This window comes from Oncorhynchus mykiss, chromosome 24 (genome assembly GCF_057628025.1).
Source record: "Oncorhynchus mykiss isolate SJ-2025 chromosome 24, ASM5762802v1, whole genome shotgun sequence".
Taxonomy (NCBI): domain Eukaryota; kingdom Metazoa; phylum Chordata; class Actinopteri; order Salmoniformes; family Salmonidae; genus Oncorhynchus; species Oncorhynchus mykiss.
This window is the reverse complement of record NC_143045.1, coordinates 4,402,309-4,422,039: the sequence shown is the minus strand read 5'-3', so window position 1 is coordinate 4,422,039 and position 19,731 is coordinate 4,402,309. Positions and strand designations below refer to the sequence as shown.

General features: G+C 41.9%; 1 protein-coding gene and 1 pseudogene across 6 annotated transcripts in view; one reads left to right on the top strand and one right to left on the bottom strand.

The window, feature by feature from the left end:
* Positions 1–10,115, bottom strand: part of LOC110503504 (uncharacterized) — a 30,122-nt gene extending 20,007 nt beyond the window's left edge. For 2 of the 6 annotated variants that reach the window (XM_090218137.1, XM_090218136.1), the window contains exons 1-4: positions 9,860–10,092; positions 9,436–9,635; positions 5,227–5,553; positions 4,923–4,979 (exon numbers count right to left, since the gene is read on the bottom strand). In XM_090218137.1, the coding sequence (XP_090074263.1) occupies positions 4,923–4,979; positions 5,227–5,485 (316 nt within the window). In that variant the 5' untranslated portion in view covers positions 5,486–5,553; positions 9,436–9,635; positions 9,860–10,092. Of the gene's footprint in view, positions 1–4,922; positions 4,980–5,226; positions 8,971–9,403; positions 9,636–9,859 lie in introns of those variants that run through there. The other 4 variants (XM_090218135.1, XM_090218139.1, XM_090218138.1 and 1 more) reach the window with 4 other exon arrangements.
* The window catches only part of LOC149972338 (uncharacterized), a 44,382-nt pseudogene continuing 34,183 nt past the window's right edge, over positions 9,533–19,731 (top strand).

Genomic DNA, 19,731 nt, shown 5'->3' with positions numbered 1-19,731 from the left:
GTTCGGACACAGGCTGTGAAACAGTGATCACTAAGGTCATTACAGTAGACACCAGACTGATACCTATCAGGATTATTTGTCTGGATAACATCAAGAAGAGTAGCCTTTTCTGTGTGTTTGGAGTCATACATTGTGGGATTGGTAATAATCTGAGAAGATGTAGGTAGTCCCATTGCTTTAGGACTTGGTCAGGTGGTTTAAGCATGTCCCCGTTTAGGTCACCTAGCATGACACATTCAGACTTAGTGTAAGGGGCCAGGAGAGAGTTTAGGGCAGGTAGGGTACAAGCCGGTGCTGATGGAGGACGATAGCACCCAGCAACAGTCAACAAGGAGCTATTTGAAAGTTTAATACTTAAAACCAACAAATCAAATTGTTTGGAGACAGACTTGGTGGAGACAACCGAGCACTGAATGTGATAATTGGTAAATATTGCCACTCCCTCACCTTTGGAAGATCTGTCTTGCCGCAAAAGGTTATAACCAGAAATATTAACATCAGCATTCAAAGCACTCTTCCTTAACCACGTCTCAGTAATGACCAACACATCTGGATTGGAGCTGTGAACCCACACTTTCAATTGATCCATTTTAGATAATAAGCTTCTAGTGATAACGTGCAGTAAAACCCAGGCTTTTACGAGAGCAGATATCAGTGAAGCAGATATCAGAGCACAAGTCAGAATTGGGGCTAGCAACAGTAGATGGGCCAGGGTGTACATGTACATTTCCAGATATCATCAACAGTAATAGAATCAAGGCACGGCAGAGGACAGGGAGAGCTCCGCAGTGCTGATTTATGACATCTGAATGTGAACATCTGAACAAGATCATATTGTACAGCAATTTCATCAGGTAACATGAATACAAACCAGGCGAGAGGTGGTTAGAATGGGAGGCCAAAGGTCTGTACAACCAATAGAGAGTCAGTGTCCCTAGTGTAAGAACATAGTCTGTCCCACGGTTGGGTAAAGAAAGTTTGTAGTCAACAAAGCATGCAGGAGTCATGAGGTAAATAGCAAAATGCACAAGAGAAAAATAAAATATATCACGACTTGGGGCTAGCCATTGTAAGATCAGTCACTCGCCCCAACAGTGCCTGTGTGCTGGAGGCGAGCGCAAGCTTGGGAGAGAGAGGTGGGGGGGTACCTGTACCAGACGGGGAGACAACCAGAGCAGACGGTGAGCAGATCGCCAGGTGGAATTAATTTTTTACTATTTTCTACATTGTAGAATGATAGTGAAGACATCAAAACTATGATTAACACATATGGAATCATGCTGTAAACACATCTAAATATACTTTAGATTTTAGATTCTTCAAAGTAGCCACCCTTTGCCTTGATGAGAGCTTTGCACACTCTTGTCTACCGACAATTGAGATGTACAAACTATGGCATAAGGGGACAAGTGGATAAGAGGCAATCCGTAATCCGTAATCCGTAAGACATTAATTAGCGAGCTAGGATGGACGTAGTCAATATAACTACTTGTTCAGCACGTTTTAAATGTACAGCAAAAGAATACAGAACATGGGCCGTTCTTACAGTGTTCTCCCTGTACGGCAAGTCAGAACCATTGGATAAGATAGGCATATAAGCAAACAATGAACTGGGAATTTCGAGTTAGATGACTGTTCAAAACGTATTTTCCCAGGTGGAGCTAGTTTGTTTTCCAGAGTTCTCAGTTCTCTTGAACTCACTTAGATCTGAAACTTCCCAATTCCGAGTTTCCATTTGTTTTCAGCATAGCTGAAATCATGCTGGCTTGACAGCATGGCCAATGTATTTAACCTTTCCTAGCCCATGGTAGTTGTCGTTGTGTTCCTGGTTCGAGCCCAGGGAGGAGCGAGGAGAGGGACGGAAGCTATACTATACTGTTACACTGGCAATACTAAAGTGCCTATAAGAACATCCAATAGTCAAAGGTTAATGAAATACAAATGTTATAGAGGGAAATAGTCCTATAATTCCTATAATAACTACAACCTAAAACTTCTTACCTGAGAATATTGAAGACTCATGTTAAAAGGAACCACCAGCTTTCATATGTTCTCATGTTCTGAGCAAGGAACTGAAACGTTAGCTTTCTTACATAGCACATATTGCACTTTTACTTTCTTCTCCAACACTTTGCTTTTGCATTATTTAAACCAAATTGAACACATTTCATTATTTATTTGAGGCTAAATTGATTTTATTGATGTATTATATTAAGTTAAAATAAGTGTTCATTCAGTATTGTTGTAATTGTCATTATTACAAATAAATATATATATATTTTTTAAATCGGCCGATTAATCGGAATCGGCTTTTTTGGCCCTGCAATAATCGGTATCGGTATTGGCGTTGAAAAATCATAATCGGTCAACCTCTAATATACAGTACCCGTGTGCTGCCATCCTATTAGAAGGTAACAGATTATTTTATTACAATGGTTAAGATGGATTTTCATTGTGTTCCACGGTGTTATTCGCCCCCTAGTGGAGCTTTCTGGTACTTAGAAAGACTTCGCAAACAGGAATTGTTCCGCACGCATAGAAGCAGCTAAAAACAACGCTACGGTGCAGGTCTTTCATTGTAGTTATTTCTTGTCACACTTCAGTCTTGGAAAATATTTGTTTGTATGTTCGATTCAAGCATTTAGCTAGTGATGATAATCTTGTTTTTGATAGAGTTGCTTACATATCAATGTTGGTTGGTTGCATTTACTCACACAAATTGCAATGCCTTTCATGTATGCCGTTAGCTGTATTACTTTGCTCGTGCGTCATGCAAACTAATTGTAAAATATACAATACTGTAGTTTTGTTACTGTTTCTAGTGTAATATGCTTTGTTATTCTACATAGATGGTTGTACTGAAGACTTAGCTGTCTAGTTTTGCATGGGAACACAACTCACGGGCAGAATAACCCGTCAAAAGTTTGGACTCACCTCCTCATTTAAGGGTTTTTATTATTTTTTATTTTATTTTCTACATTGTAGAATAATAGTGAAGACATCAAAACAATGAAATGACACATATCACATAGTAACCAACAAAAAGTGTTAAACAAATCAAAGTATGTTTTATATTTGAAATTCTTCAAAGTAGCCACCCCTTGCCTTGATGACAGCTTGCACACACTTGGCATTCTTTTAACCAGCTTCAAGAGGTAAGCACATGGAATGCAGTTCAATTAACAGGTGTGCCTTGTTGAAAGTTCATTTGTGGAATTTCTTTCCTTCTTAATGCGTTTGAGCCAATCATTTGTATTGTGATAAGGTAAGAGTGGTATACAGAAGATAGCCCTATTTGATAAAATACCAAGTCCATATGGCAAGAACAGCTCTAATAATCAATGAGAAACAACAGTCCATCGTTACTTCAAGACATGAAGGTCAATCAATACGGAACATTCACAAAAACCATCAAGTGCTATAATGAAACTGGCTCTCCTCTGCTGCAGAGGATAAGTTCATTAGAGTTAACTGCACCTCAGATTGTAGCCCAAATAAATGCTTCACATAGTTCAAGTAACAGACACATCTCAACATCAACTGTTCACAGGAAACTGCTTGAAATCAGGCCTTTATGGTCGAATTGCTGCATATAAACCACTACTAAAGGACACCAATAGGAAGAAGAGTCTTCCTTTGGACAAGAAACACGAGCAATGGACATTAGACAGTTGGAAATCTGGCTTTTGGTCTGATGAGTCCAAATTTGATTGCTCAGCATATGTGGGAACTCCTTCAAGACTGATGGAAAAGCATTCTTCATGAAGATGGTTGAGAGAATGCCAAGAGTGTGCAAAGCTGTCATCAAAGCAAAGAGTGTCTACTTTGAAGAATTTAAAATATATTTTGATTTGTTTAACACTTTTTTGGTTACTACATGATTCCATATGTGTTATGTCATAGTTTTGATGTATTCACTATTATTCTACAATGTAGAAAATAGTACAAATAAATAAAAACCCTTGAATGAGTTGGTGTGTCCAAATTTTTGACCGGTACTATATAATACATTTTCCTTTTCATTTTAGCTAAACAGGTGGGGCTCAAAACTGCCCTGAACGACGGGTTCCCACTGACCCTGAGGAGAAACATTGCTCATGGCTACAAAGCTTGCTTGTTCAGGCAACTTCTCTGCTGTCTATATGGTTACATCAGACCCAGCCTGGTTTGTCAGCTGGATCTGCATAAAAATGCATTAACATTAAAATGAACTTTTGTGATAGAATAACAGAATACACCACCAAGACAAATATCATAAATATGGCTTATCCTGAGATATGACTCATGAGAGAGCATAAACACGTCGTTTTTTGTAAGCAAATCAAAATATCTTAAACATCTACTGACAGCTTAAAGGGGAAATCTGTAAACTAATGATATACCAATTGATTCTTGAAGAATATAACGTGTGCCTCACGAGCTTAGATAAACTGTCCTTCCCCATCATAACACAAAATGAGCTTTTTTTATAGCTATTGTTTGTAAACAATACATGGTTAAAGTATAATTTTGAGCACCTGGAGAGGGTGGAAGAGAGAGGGGAGGAATAGTCGCTGAGATCAGAGATTAAGTTTACTGTGTCTGAGAAATGTCCTGTTTCCACCCAGATGTCAGTGTTGCCTGGCACTAGTTCAGTAGAGCTGCAGTGGTCGGGTAATGTGAGGTAGTGAGGGGAATGCGGGGCATTGACATGGCCACGCGAGGCCTGCATAAACATGGTGTTCACCATCACGATGGACCGCTCATTCCTCTTCACAGACACACTCTCCACTGTCCCTAGCAGAACTTGACACACACACTTTAGATCAGTGTTGTGAAGCTACTGTACATCAATGAGTCAAGTGCTTCCCAAAGTGATTCAAGTGCTTCCCACTGTATTTTCATGATTCCTATCATCCTGTGCTTCAAACTGGAGGCCTTACCTCTGGTGTCACACAGGACTTCCGTCTTCAGGCCCCCCAGTGGTAGAATCCTAGGTCCTGAGGATAGTAAACAACAGTCTAATCAAATGGGCTAAGACAGAGACAGAATCCAGGCAAGGACCCATCAAAAGACACCCATTTTATCTTATATGAACTACATATAGAATTCATATCACTCTCTGGCTCGTAGGTTGGTCTTTCATAGACCTTTCAGAGATAAACAGATGCAACTCATACTGTGACATAAATCATGGATCGAAGAAACATGGGAGTCAAGTTCGGAGTATATCCTGTTCCCACTGACCTGGAATCATGTTCATGCTGGTGGTGTGTGGTTCAAGCCTTGGGTGCAGGACCCCCGCACAGCAAGACCACAGGGAGGAGTTGGGGTAGCGGTGCCCACAGCAGGTGAACCCTGGCTGGGTAGGGTAGAGCAGGTCTAGTCCTGGGGCAGAGCAGCAGGTGGAGCCGGCCTCCATCAGGACATTCCCACAGCTCTGGGCATCCTCTGAGAGCCTGTCTTGAACCTGCAGGTCGTACAGAGTCCCGGCAACGGACTTCATCTGGCCACTGCTGGGGTCTTAGGCCTTTCCTCCGCAGCATAACATGCATAACCCTCCACCTGCTGAGTCTGTGCAGAGAAAAATATTTGATCTCCCAATACCAAAATAGCCCATATCATCTTTCAGAATTTGGTGCCCATTTCGCTGTCTATGCCAGTGTAGTCAGCATATGACTCTGAGGAGCATTCCTCAGAGATGAGGCCTACCCCCAAACTAATTCAGTGAAATTTCATATGGTAGTCTGTGTCTGTTGTCATTCAGGTAAGCCCGTACTTGATTGAACTGATGTCAATTTATAATTGATTGGATTTTACCCATTCTATTAAAAGAAGCATTACAACTGGACTTCTTTAGGCTAGTTTAGTATCTGGAGCATCAGCATTTGTGAGTTCGGGACTAATCCTTAAGAGGTTTTAAAGGATGATAGCACTTATGGAAATGTAATTTGGAGAGTGCTAGCTATAAGAATGATGGGTTTTGGCCTAATCAACCTGAATCAACAGACTGAGCAATGTAGAGAGATGACCAAAACCAGCAGACTGTTGTACTCAAGAGGGGAGGCCATCCATTTAGCTAATCAATTAAGACAAACCCATCAGCAAAATCTATTTTGGTAACATTTTACTTGACACCCAGTGTCATAACAGATTATCACATGGTCATAACCATGTCATAATATGTCGTAACAGCTGACATAACGTGTCACAACCTGTTATAATATGGTCATAACACTGTCATTACACATATTTAGACTACCAAACGTTTTAAAAAACACTTCTGTACTCATTCATTTTTCCTATTTTCTACATTGTAGAACAATAGTGAAGATGTCAGAATTATGAAATAACACAAATGGAATCATGTAGTAACCAAAAAAGTGTTAAACAAATCAAAATATATTTTATATTTGAGGTTCTTCAAATAGCCACCCTTTGCCTTCATGGCAGCTTGCACACTCTTGGCATTTTCTCAACCAGCTTCATGAGGTAGTCACCTGGAATGCATTTCAATTAAGAGGTGTGCCTTCTTAAAAGTTAATTTGTGGAATTTCTTTTTTCTTTTCCTTAATACGTTTGAGCCAATCAGTTGTGTTGTGACAAGGTATGGGTGGTATACAGAGATATTTGGTAAAATATCAAGCACTATTTGGTAAAATACCAAGTCCATATTTTGGCACGAACAGCTCAAATAAGCAAAGAGAAACAACAGTCCATCATTACTTTTAGACATGAAGGACAGTCAATCCGGAGCATTTCAAGAACTTTGAATGTTTCTTCAAGTGCAGTCGCACAAAACAAGCACCACGATGAAACTGGCTCCCATGAGGACCGCCACAAGAAAAGAAGACCCAGTGTTACCTCTGCTGCAGAGGATAAGTTCCTTAAAGTCACAAGCCTCAGAAATTGCAGCCCAAATAAATGCTTCAGAGTTCAAGTATCAGACACATCTCAACATCAACTGTTCAGAGGAGACTGTGTGAATCAGGCCTTCATGGTTGAACTGCTGCAAAGAAACCACTACTAAAGGACACCAATAAGAAGAAGAGACTTGCTTGGGCCAAGAAACACGAGCAATGGACATTAGACTGGTGGAAATGTGTTCTCCAAATTTGAGACTTTTGGTTCCAACCGCCGTGTCTTTGTGAGACACGGTGTGGGTAAACAGATGATCTCCGCATGTGTGGTTCCCACCGTGAAGCATGGAGGAGGAGGTGTGATGGTGCTTTGCTGGTGAACTGTCAGTAATTTCTTTAGAATTCAAGTCTTACTTAACCAGCATGGCTACCACAGCATTCTGCAGCGATATGCTATCCCATCTGGTTTGGGATCAGTGGGACTATCATTTGTTTTTCAACAGGACAATGACCCAACACATCTACAGGCTGTGTCAGGGCTATTTTACCAAGAAGGAGAGTGATGGAGTGTTGCATCAGATGACAACAAAGGATTTAAGAAACAAAATTTCAAACGAACGGAAACTTCTTGGCAGGGAAAAAAAACTAATTTGAATATTATTATCATTATCAGCCATAAAATAACGCAGTCCACTTACTGTATGTCACAACAGGTGTAAATGTATCAGTCATGACAATGTTTTGGCCATATTATGACAAGTTATGTCAGCTGTTATTACATGTTATGACATGGCTGTCATGCGTTGCTGACGTCAAGAGTGGCGAGGGGATCAGTAAACCATTCAACTTCGGGACACACTCATTGCTTGAATGATGCAATTCATGTCCCAACTTATAATATAAAACAACCATGAAATTCAAATGAAGATATTCCCCCCCGTTTTACAATATATAAACCTCAGTACCAGTTCAACATTTCATTTGGGATGTATTTATTTTGTCACCTGTCATACCTCGAAATCAGACACGAACAAAATACACGTGGCTCATAATTAGAAACACCTTTTCCTTCGTTTGTATGTAATTGGGAAAACTCCAAAACAGTCTAAGTGGGTCTAATTATCCCCTACACCCTCGATAATGTTCACTCCCTCAGCTTTGAGACACTTGTACATATGGAGGAAATGCGTGTGAATGAACGAAGTGAGGGGCAGGGGAAGGGCAAGGGCAAGGGCAAGGGAGTGATTAGGGATTCAGTTACAGGGTCAAAACTAAAGTAGTTTCTAGTGCGTCACTCAAAGCTGTGTTGTTCTCACGGACTTCCTGCTTGTTTCATGGCCAAAGTATTGAGTCATGGCATTGCTGTAAACTCAGACTGCCATGCAACTTCCTGGGGACAGCACTAGGGGTTTCAACCCACAGTTTTAATGTCAGGGTTAAAGACTGACAATGGAGAGTTGTTTGTTAATGACGTTCAATTACATGTTTCTACATGGCCTCTAGACTTTAGATCAGGGTGTGAAGCCCGCTGTCAAAAAACACAAGTAGATTCCAGTGCATTTTTCTTTCCCGTCTGTGTCAGGTATGCCCTCAGACATTGTGCATGTTTCTGTATTCCCATTAAAACAGACACGAGTCAATAATGAACGACATTTACTTTGAAAATACTTGAGTAACATTCCTATAATCCCTAATAAGAATCAACCCGGATTCCTCCTCAACTTCCTCCTAAACACTGAGGTCAAGTCACACAAGACTACACAGCAGGAGACCTTTAGACCGTCAGCTGCAGTGGAATACACCCCTTTAAAAGATGTCTGGAAGGCTAACATAAAGTTATCCGTTATCCGGCTCAATGGTGAATTCCATTGAGCCGTGGCCGGCCACAGAATCCTCTCACATCTGCGGTAGTGGGACTGGGAATGTCGGGATATATTTTTTATCCCACTTGCATCACTTTGCTCCTGAGTGGCGCAGCGGTCTAAGGCACTGCATCACAGTGCTAGAGGACGTCACTACAGACCCTGGTTAGATTCCAGGCTGTATCACAACCGGCCGTGATTGGGAGTCCCATTGGGCGGCGCACAATTGGCCCAGCATCGTCCGGGTTAGGGTTTGGCCGGGGCAGACCGTCATTGTAAATAATAATTTGTTCTTAACTGACTTGCCTAGTTAAATAAAGGTTAAATAAAATAAAAAGTCCACGTCTCTCAGACACACAAATACAGTACAAAGATGCTGACCCAGTCGAAGACAGTGGGAAAACACTTTCTAGAGTTATAGTACAAACACGCATGCACGAGCACAAACACCCACATGCTCAAACGCACAAACACACACACATTTCAAGACATTGCATCAACACTTAGACAGGGGGGCTGGATATATATACAGGAAATGTAAAACTTGCAGTGTATTCTCCCTTTCGTAAAATGTACAACCCTAACAAAAATGTCCATTCATTATAATCCACATAATACAGTAATTCACATTTGCTGTTTCTGCAGAATTATTTTCCAGCTGTAGCGAACTGGCTCAAACTAAGATGCTACATCTGTACAAACCTTAGCAGTTTCCACCGTACAGAGCAACTCACTTCAGTCCGTTGCAGCAGATTTCATTCTGAGGGTTGTATGACTCCTCTCCACAGCAGTGTTTGCCTGGATCGTTGAGATGAACGCGTGACTCACACCATGTCACGGGATGGCAGATACAAGTGGCCACCTGAGGACCACTGGTGCCCAGCCTCCACCCCAAGGTGCAAGGTCTGGTTACAGCACAGCACCCCTCGGTCCTCTACACCATATGGAGTTGTTCCACAGTCAGCAGGGTATCAATCAGACAAAACAGTCAGCAGGGTATCAACACACACACAAATAACAGACACACATACAGACTTGAATACAGACAATTTCATTTAAACATACTGTAGCGTGCGCATACCCTAAATTCACACAATCATACTCCACTTGCTATAAAAGTCCACTTGCTATAAAATAAATTCTGACTTTCCTACTTACCAGGGGACCTGTGCAGACATCCTCTACGGACAGAGTGCCATGATAGAAAAGAGACCCAAAGAGAGCTCTCGTTACTCGTCAGGTACACTCTCACACTGAAGAGGAGCAGCGCTACTCTAATTGGTTGCGGAATGGGGCTTGAGTAAATAGCTGTGCGGACTAAACTGACAGTGTACAGCATATAGCCAAAGTAAAGCTCTCACCACAACAAATAGTCCTTGTTACTGGCAAATCATGGGGCAGATTTTCTCCCTGTGTCACGCCCTGACCGTAGAGAGCTTTTTATGTCTCTATTTTGGTTTGGTCAGGGTGTGATTTGGGTGGGTATTCTGTGCTCTCTTTCTATGTGTTTGTATTTCTTTGTTTCTGATTGAGAACCATACTTAAGTAGCTTTTCCCCCACAGGGTTTTTGTGGGTAGTTGTTTTCCGTATCAGTGTTTGCACCTTGCCGGACTGTTTCGGTTTAATTTATTCTCTTGTAATTGTGTTTTAGTGATCAGTCAAATAAAAATCATGGACACGTACCGCGCTGCGCTTTGGTCCACACCATCTTCCACAGACGATCGTTACACCCTGATAGACTTTTAGATCAAACAGCACTCTAGGACATTGGCTTGGAGTATAGGACACCCACTTCAATCTGGGGCCCTGTCTAAACATTCTGAGCGAACTGAAATGGGTCTGTGGACAACATCTAGTTTCAGCCTTGTCTTATAATGCCGCTTTGAGTTATTTTGACCATTTAAAAAATACACAGAAACATCCCTGTAGTGTACAGCATTGTCTTCATGCCTTGACCAACAACTACTCAACAGGCAGATGGATGATTTAGCTGTTTTACTTTCATTTGACTGAGATGAGGAAAAGTCATTTTAATGTAGCCGAGGATGTTCAATGAACTAGGCTTCAGCTGTAAGCCTTAGCTCTGTCGGCTAATGGACTCCAAGCATCCTATTGGACAGCTGCCCTGCGCAGCAGATTTTGATGTCTGGATTGTAAACCCAAGAGAAACAGCTTGCACCATTGTAGACACCTGGTTAGAGAGATGGGAAGGAGGAAGGACAGAGATGGTGATGGTGGTGATGATCATATCAAGAATGGTAAATGATTTGTCTAACCTGGCAGCGTATACTGTTCATACGGTAAAATCAGCATCCTTACAATACAGTGTGATGACTGCTGAACAAAACTGGTCATCTGCAAGAAAATAGACTCCTCTTTCACCTACATATTTGGTGCATTACAGCCTTGAAGATAAATGTTCAAGGAACACCCAAAAAACCATTTGTCTTTCCACAATACATGGGAATTACCCAAAGCAAACCTCTACATCAGCATCTCTGCTACAGTGTGAGCCAAAAGTAATTTCTAGCTGCCAGGATGTTGTGAAACTATGTACTGTTTTCCAGGACGGCTAAATGACAGGGACTGTACAGTTGAAGTCGGAAGTTTTTATAAACGAGTTTTAATGACTCCAACATTAGTGTTTTAACCACTCCACAAATTTCTTGAAAACAAACTATTATATTTGGCAAGACGATTAGGACTTTGTGCACGACACAAGTAATTCTTCCAACAATTGTTTACAGACAGATTATTTCACTCAATCACAATTCCAGTGGGTGAGAACAAGAAGTGTTTAGATACACTAAATTGACTGTGCTTTTAGACAGCTTGGAAAGTTCCAGAAAATGATGTCATGGCTTTAGAATCTTCTGATAGGCGAATCGACATAATTTGGAGGCGCACCTGTGGATGTATTTCAAGGTTTACACTCAGTGCCTCTTTGCTTGACATCATGGGAAAATCAAAGGAAATCAGCCAATACCTCAGAAAAAGAATTGTAGACCTCCACAAGTCTGGTTCATCATTGGGAGATATTTTCAAATGCCTGAAGGTACCACGTTCATCTGTACAAACAATAGTACACAAGTATAAACACCATGGGACCATGCAGCTGTCATACCGCTCAGGAAGGAGACTCGCTCTGTCTCCTAGAGATGAACATACTTTGGTGCAAAACAATCCCAGAACAACAGCAAAGGACCTTGTGAAGATGCTGGAGGAAACAGGTACAAAATCATCTATATCCACAGTAAAATTAGTCCTTTATCGACATAATCGGAAGGCCACTCAGCAAGGAAGAAGCCACTGCTCCGAAACCGCCATAAAAAAAGCCAGACTACAGTTTGCAACTGCACATGGGGAAAAATATTGTACTTTTTGGAGAAATGTCCTCTGGTCTGATGAAACAAAAATAGAACTGTATGGCCATAATGACCATCGTTTGTTTGGAGGAAAAAGGGGGAGACTTGCAAGCCGAAGAACACCATCCCAACTGTGAAGCACGGGGGTGGCAGCATCATGTTGTGGGGGTGCTTTGCTGCAGGGGGGACTGGTGCACTTCACAAAATAAATTGCATCATGGAGGGAAACGATGTGGATATTTTGAAGCAACATCTCAAGGCATCAGTCAGGAAGTTAAAGCTTGGTGGCAAATGGGTCTTCCAAATGGACAATGACCCCAAGCATTCTTCCAACGATATGGCAAAATGGCTTAAGGACAACAAAGTCAAACTATTGGAGTGACCATCACAAAGCCCTGACCTCAACCCTATAGAACACTTGTGGGCAGAACTGAAAAAGTGTGTGCGAGGCCTACAAACCTGACTCAGTTACACCTGCTCTGTCAGGAGGAATGGGTCAACATTCACTCAACTTATTGTGTGAAGCTTGTGGAAGGCTACCTGAAACTTTTGGCACAAGATAAACTATTTATAGGCAATGCTACCAAATACTAATTGACTGTATGTAAACTTCAGACCCACAGGGATCTGATGAAATAAATAAAAGCTGAAATAAATCACTCTACTATTATTCTGACATTTAACATTCTTAAAATAAAGTGGTGATCCTAACTGACCTAAAATAGGGAATTTTTACTTGGATTAAATGTCAGGAATTGTGAATAACTGAGTTTAAATGTATTTGGCTAAGGAGTATGTAAACTTCCGACTTCAATTGTATTAGGCCTGTGTTTGAGACAGAATGGTATAACTGATAAAACTGAAATTAGATGTACTCAGCTGCAAAACAATTGGGTATGTGAGTACATTGATAGTTCTACGTCGGCTTTGACGGCAGGTTTGAATCCTGCCATCAAAACGGCAATTGCGGGGTTGGTGGATGAAATGGAGCAGGATGCTTTGAGAGTGGAACATAACTCCACTCACATCGCTATCGTGCGAGGGGTTAATACGGCCACAGTGAAAGTCTACTAACAGTGGTTTCAATGGCCAAGGAAAGACAAAGAAACAAAGAGGTAAAAATGACAACAAATACATTCGGCAGAGAAAAGCTACCGAACCTTGTCACCAAAGCGACGCATTTGGCTATTGTGTGAGAGACTGCACGGAGTGCTTGAGCCCTCTGTACTGTATAATTTCGGGGATAAGTGCGGCTGTGCAGACATTTTCTTAGCTGAATAGTGAGCAACAGCAAGCACTGGGAGTTGGGAGTAACACATATATGGAATTGGCCTTTTTGCGGTTGTCAAATTGACAAAATCTGCCAGAGGAAAAAGTATTTTGGGTTGAAGAATCTATGTGAAATGCCAGGGGAATGGATTCTAAAAAGTAATACATAAAAATTACTAGGCCAAACACTCCTTGCGAACGCAGAAAACCTTTGGGGTTTTTAATCTAGTGAGACATTTGTCATCTTATTCTGAAATAGATTTACATTGTGTAATTTTATTCTGAAATAGATTTATAGAATGGACAAAAGGGAGAAGGAGTCACGAGTAATTCGATTGGAGTTAATAGTGTGAGTAATTGTTAGAGTTCAAGGGAGCAATTCTGTCAAGCGACAGCATTGGGGTTATCAAACCTAAAATGCACATGAAGGGTTCATGAACATGAAGGGCACTGTGATGATGCGGTGGTTATGGACATTTATGGGGAAAAGAGAGACCAGTGAATCGTTCGACTCGGTGGCGAGAGATATGTCGCTGTGTCTTAGTATATGCTATAAAGGATAAATAAACAATGGGTGGATTAAAACAAACGCTTATTGATTGGAGGGAGGACAGTGGACCATTATCATGTTTGGTTTGTAATTCAAACTTTTGGGTTGCTGAGAGGTAGCATAGTGAATGCTAATGAAATGTACACTTTATTTTCCAGGAGAGGAGGGGGTTTCATTATCTTTTTTTGGAATGTTTTCCCGAGACTGTAGTTTCAGGAAGAGCAGTTAGTGAAATTCGGGAGTTTGATGAGTGTATAAGTATCTGGATTAGGCCATAAATGGAGCTCCCAGATAGGTAAGGCCTGTTCATGTGTGTGTTTTTGACCTACGGTTTACTACACACACACACACCAGCAAGTACACACAACTTACCGGTTATGAATATAGGTTGGTGCCGTTAATACCGTGTGATTTATTGTGTGGGATCTTTCCAATTTCGTTTTAAATGGTTTCTGAAGGACAGGGAAAGAAAAGGGAAATGGAATTCTTGGATAGATGTAATAAATGTATCACTAGTCACTTTAAACAATGCCACTTTATATAATATTTTCATATCCTACATTACTCATCTCATATGTATATACTGTACTATATCATCTACTGTATCTTGCCTATGCCGCACGGCCATCTCTCATCCATATATTTATATGTACATATTCTTATTTATTCCTTTACACTTGTAAAGGTAGTTGTTGAGAAATTGTTAGATTACTTGTTAGATATTACGGCACAGTCGGAACTAGAAGCACAATCGCTACACTCACATTAACATCTGCTAGCTAAATGAGAGATTGAGGTATGCGTCATGGGCAGTGTCAGTAGTAGCATTGGTGGGATGTCGTTTTCTGAGGGCATGGATGTTGAAACGTATATACAGTGCTGAATTGCATTATATCGGGTGGCTATGGAGGAAGAAGGAGAAGGGGAGCAAAGTGAGAATGACATGGCTTCGGGGACACCCCTGGGGAGTCTGTGGTCGGAGGGGGAAGACTGGATGAAAGCATCAGGATTTTTAGGGCTTTCATTTTTGTGGAATCCAGCAGAAACGTATCCTGAAGGCATAGTCAGGAGAAGAGAGAGTGGGAATTGTCATGTTATCAAACTTTGGTTTTACTTTCATATAGAATTATGCATAGTGTCACACATTATTAATACTGTTATGTTTTGTTCTTATTTTTGCTTTTCAAGTCTTGTGCTATAACTCTTAGGAACCAGAAGCTGAAATCTGACTAGAGATGGAAATAAGAGTGTTCATAGTGTGATTACAGAACAGAGGCCATAAGTCTTGGATTTGTAAACATAATAATGAACTGTGAATGTTAATCCTGTTCTATATTTTTTTCTTAATGTGTTATCATCGTTTGTTCATTTATAAGTCATTTCCAAGTGTATATCACGATGAACAGTATGGAGTTAATGTTCAACGGGTGGGGGGGGGGGCTGTTAATGTATAACGTTTACATTATGTAAGAATATGTTATTGTTAGACATTAGGGATCCTGTGGGAGGAGAAGAGACAGTCTGGTACGAGTCAACATGACAGCCGCGAGTTGGGGAGGAGTGAGGAATTTGGGCAGAAGTTAGGTTAGATGAAGAACATATATCACTAATCTTCTGGACAGCAACAGAGATGTATTGGCTGTTCAGGTGCATACGGAGGGAGAAAGGGTTAAATACCAGTGCTTGTGTAAATATGGTCTTTGTCTATGCAGCTGCATCCAGCAACTTTGAGTCACAAGCTTGATGTAATCATTGCAAGCTAGGAATACGGGACCAAATACTACACATAAGTGAATTTGTCCCAATATTTTTGGTCCCCTAAAATGGGGGGGGGGACTATATACAAAAAGTGTTGTAATTTCTAAACGGTTCCCCCAATATGATTGAAAATACCCCAAAATTAAACCTGAGGGTCTGCACTTTGTCATTGTATCATTTCAAAGCTAAAGTGCTGTAGTACAGAGCCTAAACAACTTTTCACTGTCCAAATACTTTGAGCTCACTACTATATATATATCATCATAACATTTAACTATATATATATAAAAAATGTTTTGTAAAAAACATAATCCATCATGTTAATTATTCCACTACTATCATTCTACAGACAAAGGTCTACATTTAAAGAGCCCACTTGAGAGTAACACACTGACTGCTTGTTGGCAGACCATTCAATGCCTCGGGCCTAGGCCAAAAGCCAAAACCCACAAGGAAAATAAAGCAATATCTGACATCTGCAGATGTTCAGTTAATATGAGTCTATTAAAGAACATTCAGAAAAGCTGTTCATGTAGTGGGTGTTTTGAATTAATGACATGCGTCATTTAAAATGGATGCCACACCCATTGTGGCTTTTAGCCATTGGACATCAAATAAATTATTTTTAACCTGATTGTTAATGAACTGTTCAAATTGAACATTGAATAAAGAAAAGGGAGACATGAGGTTCAGAATGTGGTTGAAGTGTAACGCTTGTCGTCTGGGGAAGGAGAGGACCAAGGTGCAGCGTGGTAAGTGTTCATATTATTTAATGAAAAATGCAACACTGGACAAACCACACACCAAACAAAAACACTAAACAGGAAATAACCACCCACCAAACACAATGGAAAACAGGCTACCTAAATATGGTTCTCAATCAGGGACAACGATTGACAGCTGCCTCTGATTGAGAACCATACCAGGCCAAACACAGAAATAGAAAAATCATAGACAAACTAACATAGACAACCCACCCAACTCACGCCCTGACCATACTAAAACAAAAGAACCAAGTTCAGAACGTGACATGAAGGCCAAAGGCAACCTTACCAGTTTGGAGAACTCCCCAAAGGCAACCTTACCAGTTTGGAGAATTCCCCTGTCCCGAAAAAAAGAGAACAAAATACACAAAGATGACAAACGATCATAATGTGAAGTTTCATTACAGCCATACAAAACCAGCAGGTTGGCTTTTTACTAACATTAGAACTTGTTGATGCACAGCAGCTTGCATTGAGAGGCTCTGGGGATAGTGTTTCAGAGCAGCAGCAGTGGCTTTGCTGGTCAAACTGGGTCTCCACAGCATCGGTGGTGACTGGACATTTTGGCCAGGACCTTCCTTCCTTTCAAAACATTTCCACAGCAAAGCTGGTGGTCTTCATCGTAAAGCTCTGTGGGACAGGTAATAATAATTAATCACATTTACTGTGTAAAGCACAGAAGTGCTTTCAAGTGCTCAAGTGTTACAAGCTTGGCATTGTGAAGGGGAGTGAGTGAGCATAGAAACCATGAGGTGCAGCTGGGAAATGTTGTTGTCACAGGGACACTGCATGAGAGAATTGGAAAACATCTCCCAAACAGCTTTCGAAACAGACAGACCTCTATGGGAAAGACAGTTGGAGAGCCTAACATTTTTTTTATGCCTATTTATGAATTTTATAAAAGCACAATGACAGCAAAGAAACTAAATTGGCATGAGGTTGGGTCCTGGTTAGGATCCGTGAGTCACAACACAGCTGGTCGAGTAGGTCGTAGGGCCTACACCCACAGCAATCTGACACCAGCTGGCTCACATTGAGTTAACTGACCTGCAACGGTTGAGTCACAGATAAACACACACACAGCGTATCAATTCAAACTTGGGAGGTGCTAAGAAAATAATGATTTCAACCCAATTACCAGGTTTAAGTGAATAGATCTTGTGGGATACCGCTAGGAGACATGACCGTCTATATCACCTTTAACCTCACCCAGGCTTCCTGTTGTAAAGACCCTGTTTCCACAGGACATCCCCGCCCCTTTATGGCGTACTCCTTCACAGCAGGTGTAATCTAGAACGTCATAATTCTGACTTCCGCAGATGTGATCTCTGGGAGACCTGAAAGGCAGAGGCTCATCTTCATGTCTAGAGGGCATTATCTTCATCTATATGAGGCACATAAACTAGACATAGACAAAGTGGAATCGCAATGCTCACACAGTTACATCATGATGACATCTTAATTGGGCTTAATATCCCACTATAGCGCTATAAATCACACAGCTAGTAATATGACAAAGGCTATACTGTTTAGAGAAGTGGTTCCCAACCAGGGGTCCCCCCCAAAGGTGCAGACTCCGGCTGCAGAACCTGATGGGGGGGGGGGGGGTTGGGGGAGTGACTGGTGTCGGTTGTGGCTCCGGTGCGGGTAGTAACCCCTCCCCAGACCTCCCCAGACCAACCATAGCACTGGGCTGAACGCCATGCCTGGACCGAGCACCGGCGCAGAAGGCTCTGGCCATGGAGCTGGGCTGAACGCCGTGCCTGGACCGGGCACCGGCATAGATGAAGGCTCCTGCCCTGGAGCGGGACTGGACACCGTGCCTGGACTGGGCATCGGCGCAGATGGCACCAGACTAGTGACACGCACTTCAGGGCTAGTGCAGGGAGCTGGCACAGGACGTCCCAGGGTGGGGAGACGCACTGGAAGCCAGCAGCATGGAGCCGGCACAGGTGGCACCGGACTGGTGACACGCACTTCAGGAAGAGTGCGGGGAGCTGGCACAGGACGTACCAGACTGGGGAGGCCCACTTCAGGGCTAGTGCGGGGAGCTGGCACAGGATTCACCAAACTGCTGACAGGATCTTCAGGTCAGATGCCATGCAGAACACACCTACATAACATTTCTCTCTCTCTCCCCCCCAACTTATCCATCGCCTCCCTGATGGTCTCTGGCTCTTTAGGGTGAGTATGGGGAGCTGGCATAGATGGCCCTGGACTTATGAACTGCTCTTCCACTCTTCGCTGCTCCGCCGACCACCCCTTGTGCCCCCCACCCTAAAATAAAATATATCTTGGGGTTCCTGTGGCCGTGGTGCCCGGCGTCGTTGCTGTCCTTCCACGGTGTCTCCTTGCAAGGAAGGGTCTCACAACCTCCCATGATCTCCTCCCAGGTCCAAAACTATGTTATCTCCGTCACACGCTGCTTGGTCCAGTGTTGGTGGGATATTCTGTCACGGATGTCGTAAGGACGGGGCAAAGAGTACGTAGAGTTCCACATCTTTATTACAAAGTGAAACTTCAGCAAAACAAGAAACGAACCCTGACTACGTTGGTGCACATGCACAAACACAAAACAATATTCCACAAACACAGGTGGGAAAAATAGCTACTTAAATATGATCCCCAATTAGAGGCAACGATTACCAGCTGCCTCTAATTGGGAACCATACAAAACACCAACATAGAAAATGTAAACTAGAACACCCCCTAGTCACGCTACTACACCATAGAGAAACAAGCGCTCTCTATGGTCAGGGCGTGACAGTGGGTCGCAAGTTATGAATAAACATGTATAATCTCAAACTATTTATTCTTAATTTTGGTCGTTCAAGGACAGTAAATTTCTCATTTGGGTCTCGAGGTGAAAAAGCTTAAGAACATATGGTTTCTAGTAATGATGACAACTCATTTCACTGACTTATCATCGAGATTGCAGATATGCCTATACAAGAACTCTGTCTGGGATTCTAAATCAACACGATCCATTACGTTCCCCATTGACATTTGTTTTTCAGGAAGCATTTCGGGGAAGTACGGTACATGATGCATAAACTCTCGAGTCCAAACCAGAGCAATAATTCACAATGAGAAATGCTGCAATCAAAGAGGAGTCGACATTACAGCATACTGTACACACATCAATCTGAGAGGCAGAATAGTAGCCCACACAGCCCTACACCTCTCAACAGCTGACCCCATTTAATTCATACAAACAGATGCACGAGATGACAGTGCTTTCCACTTACCATGTGCACTGTAGCAGGGTAGAGTCAGAAGAACTGCACAAATTAAACAAACAAATGTTAAGGACAGGAAGTCCA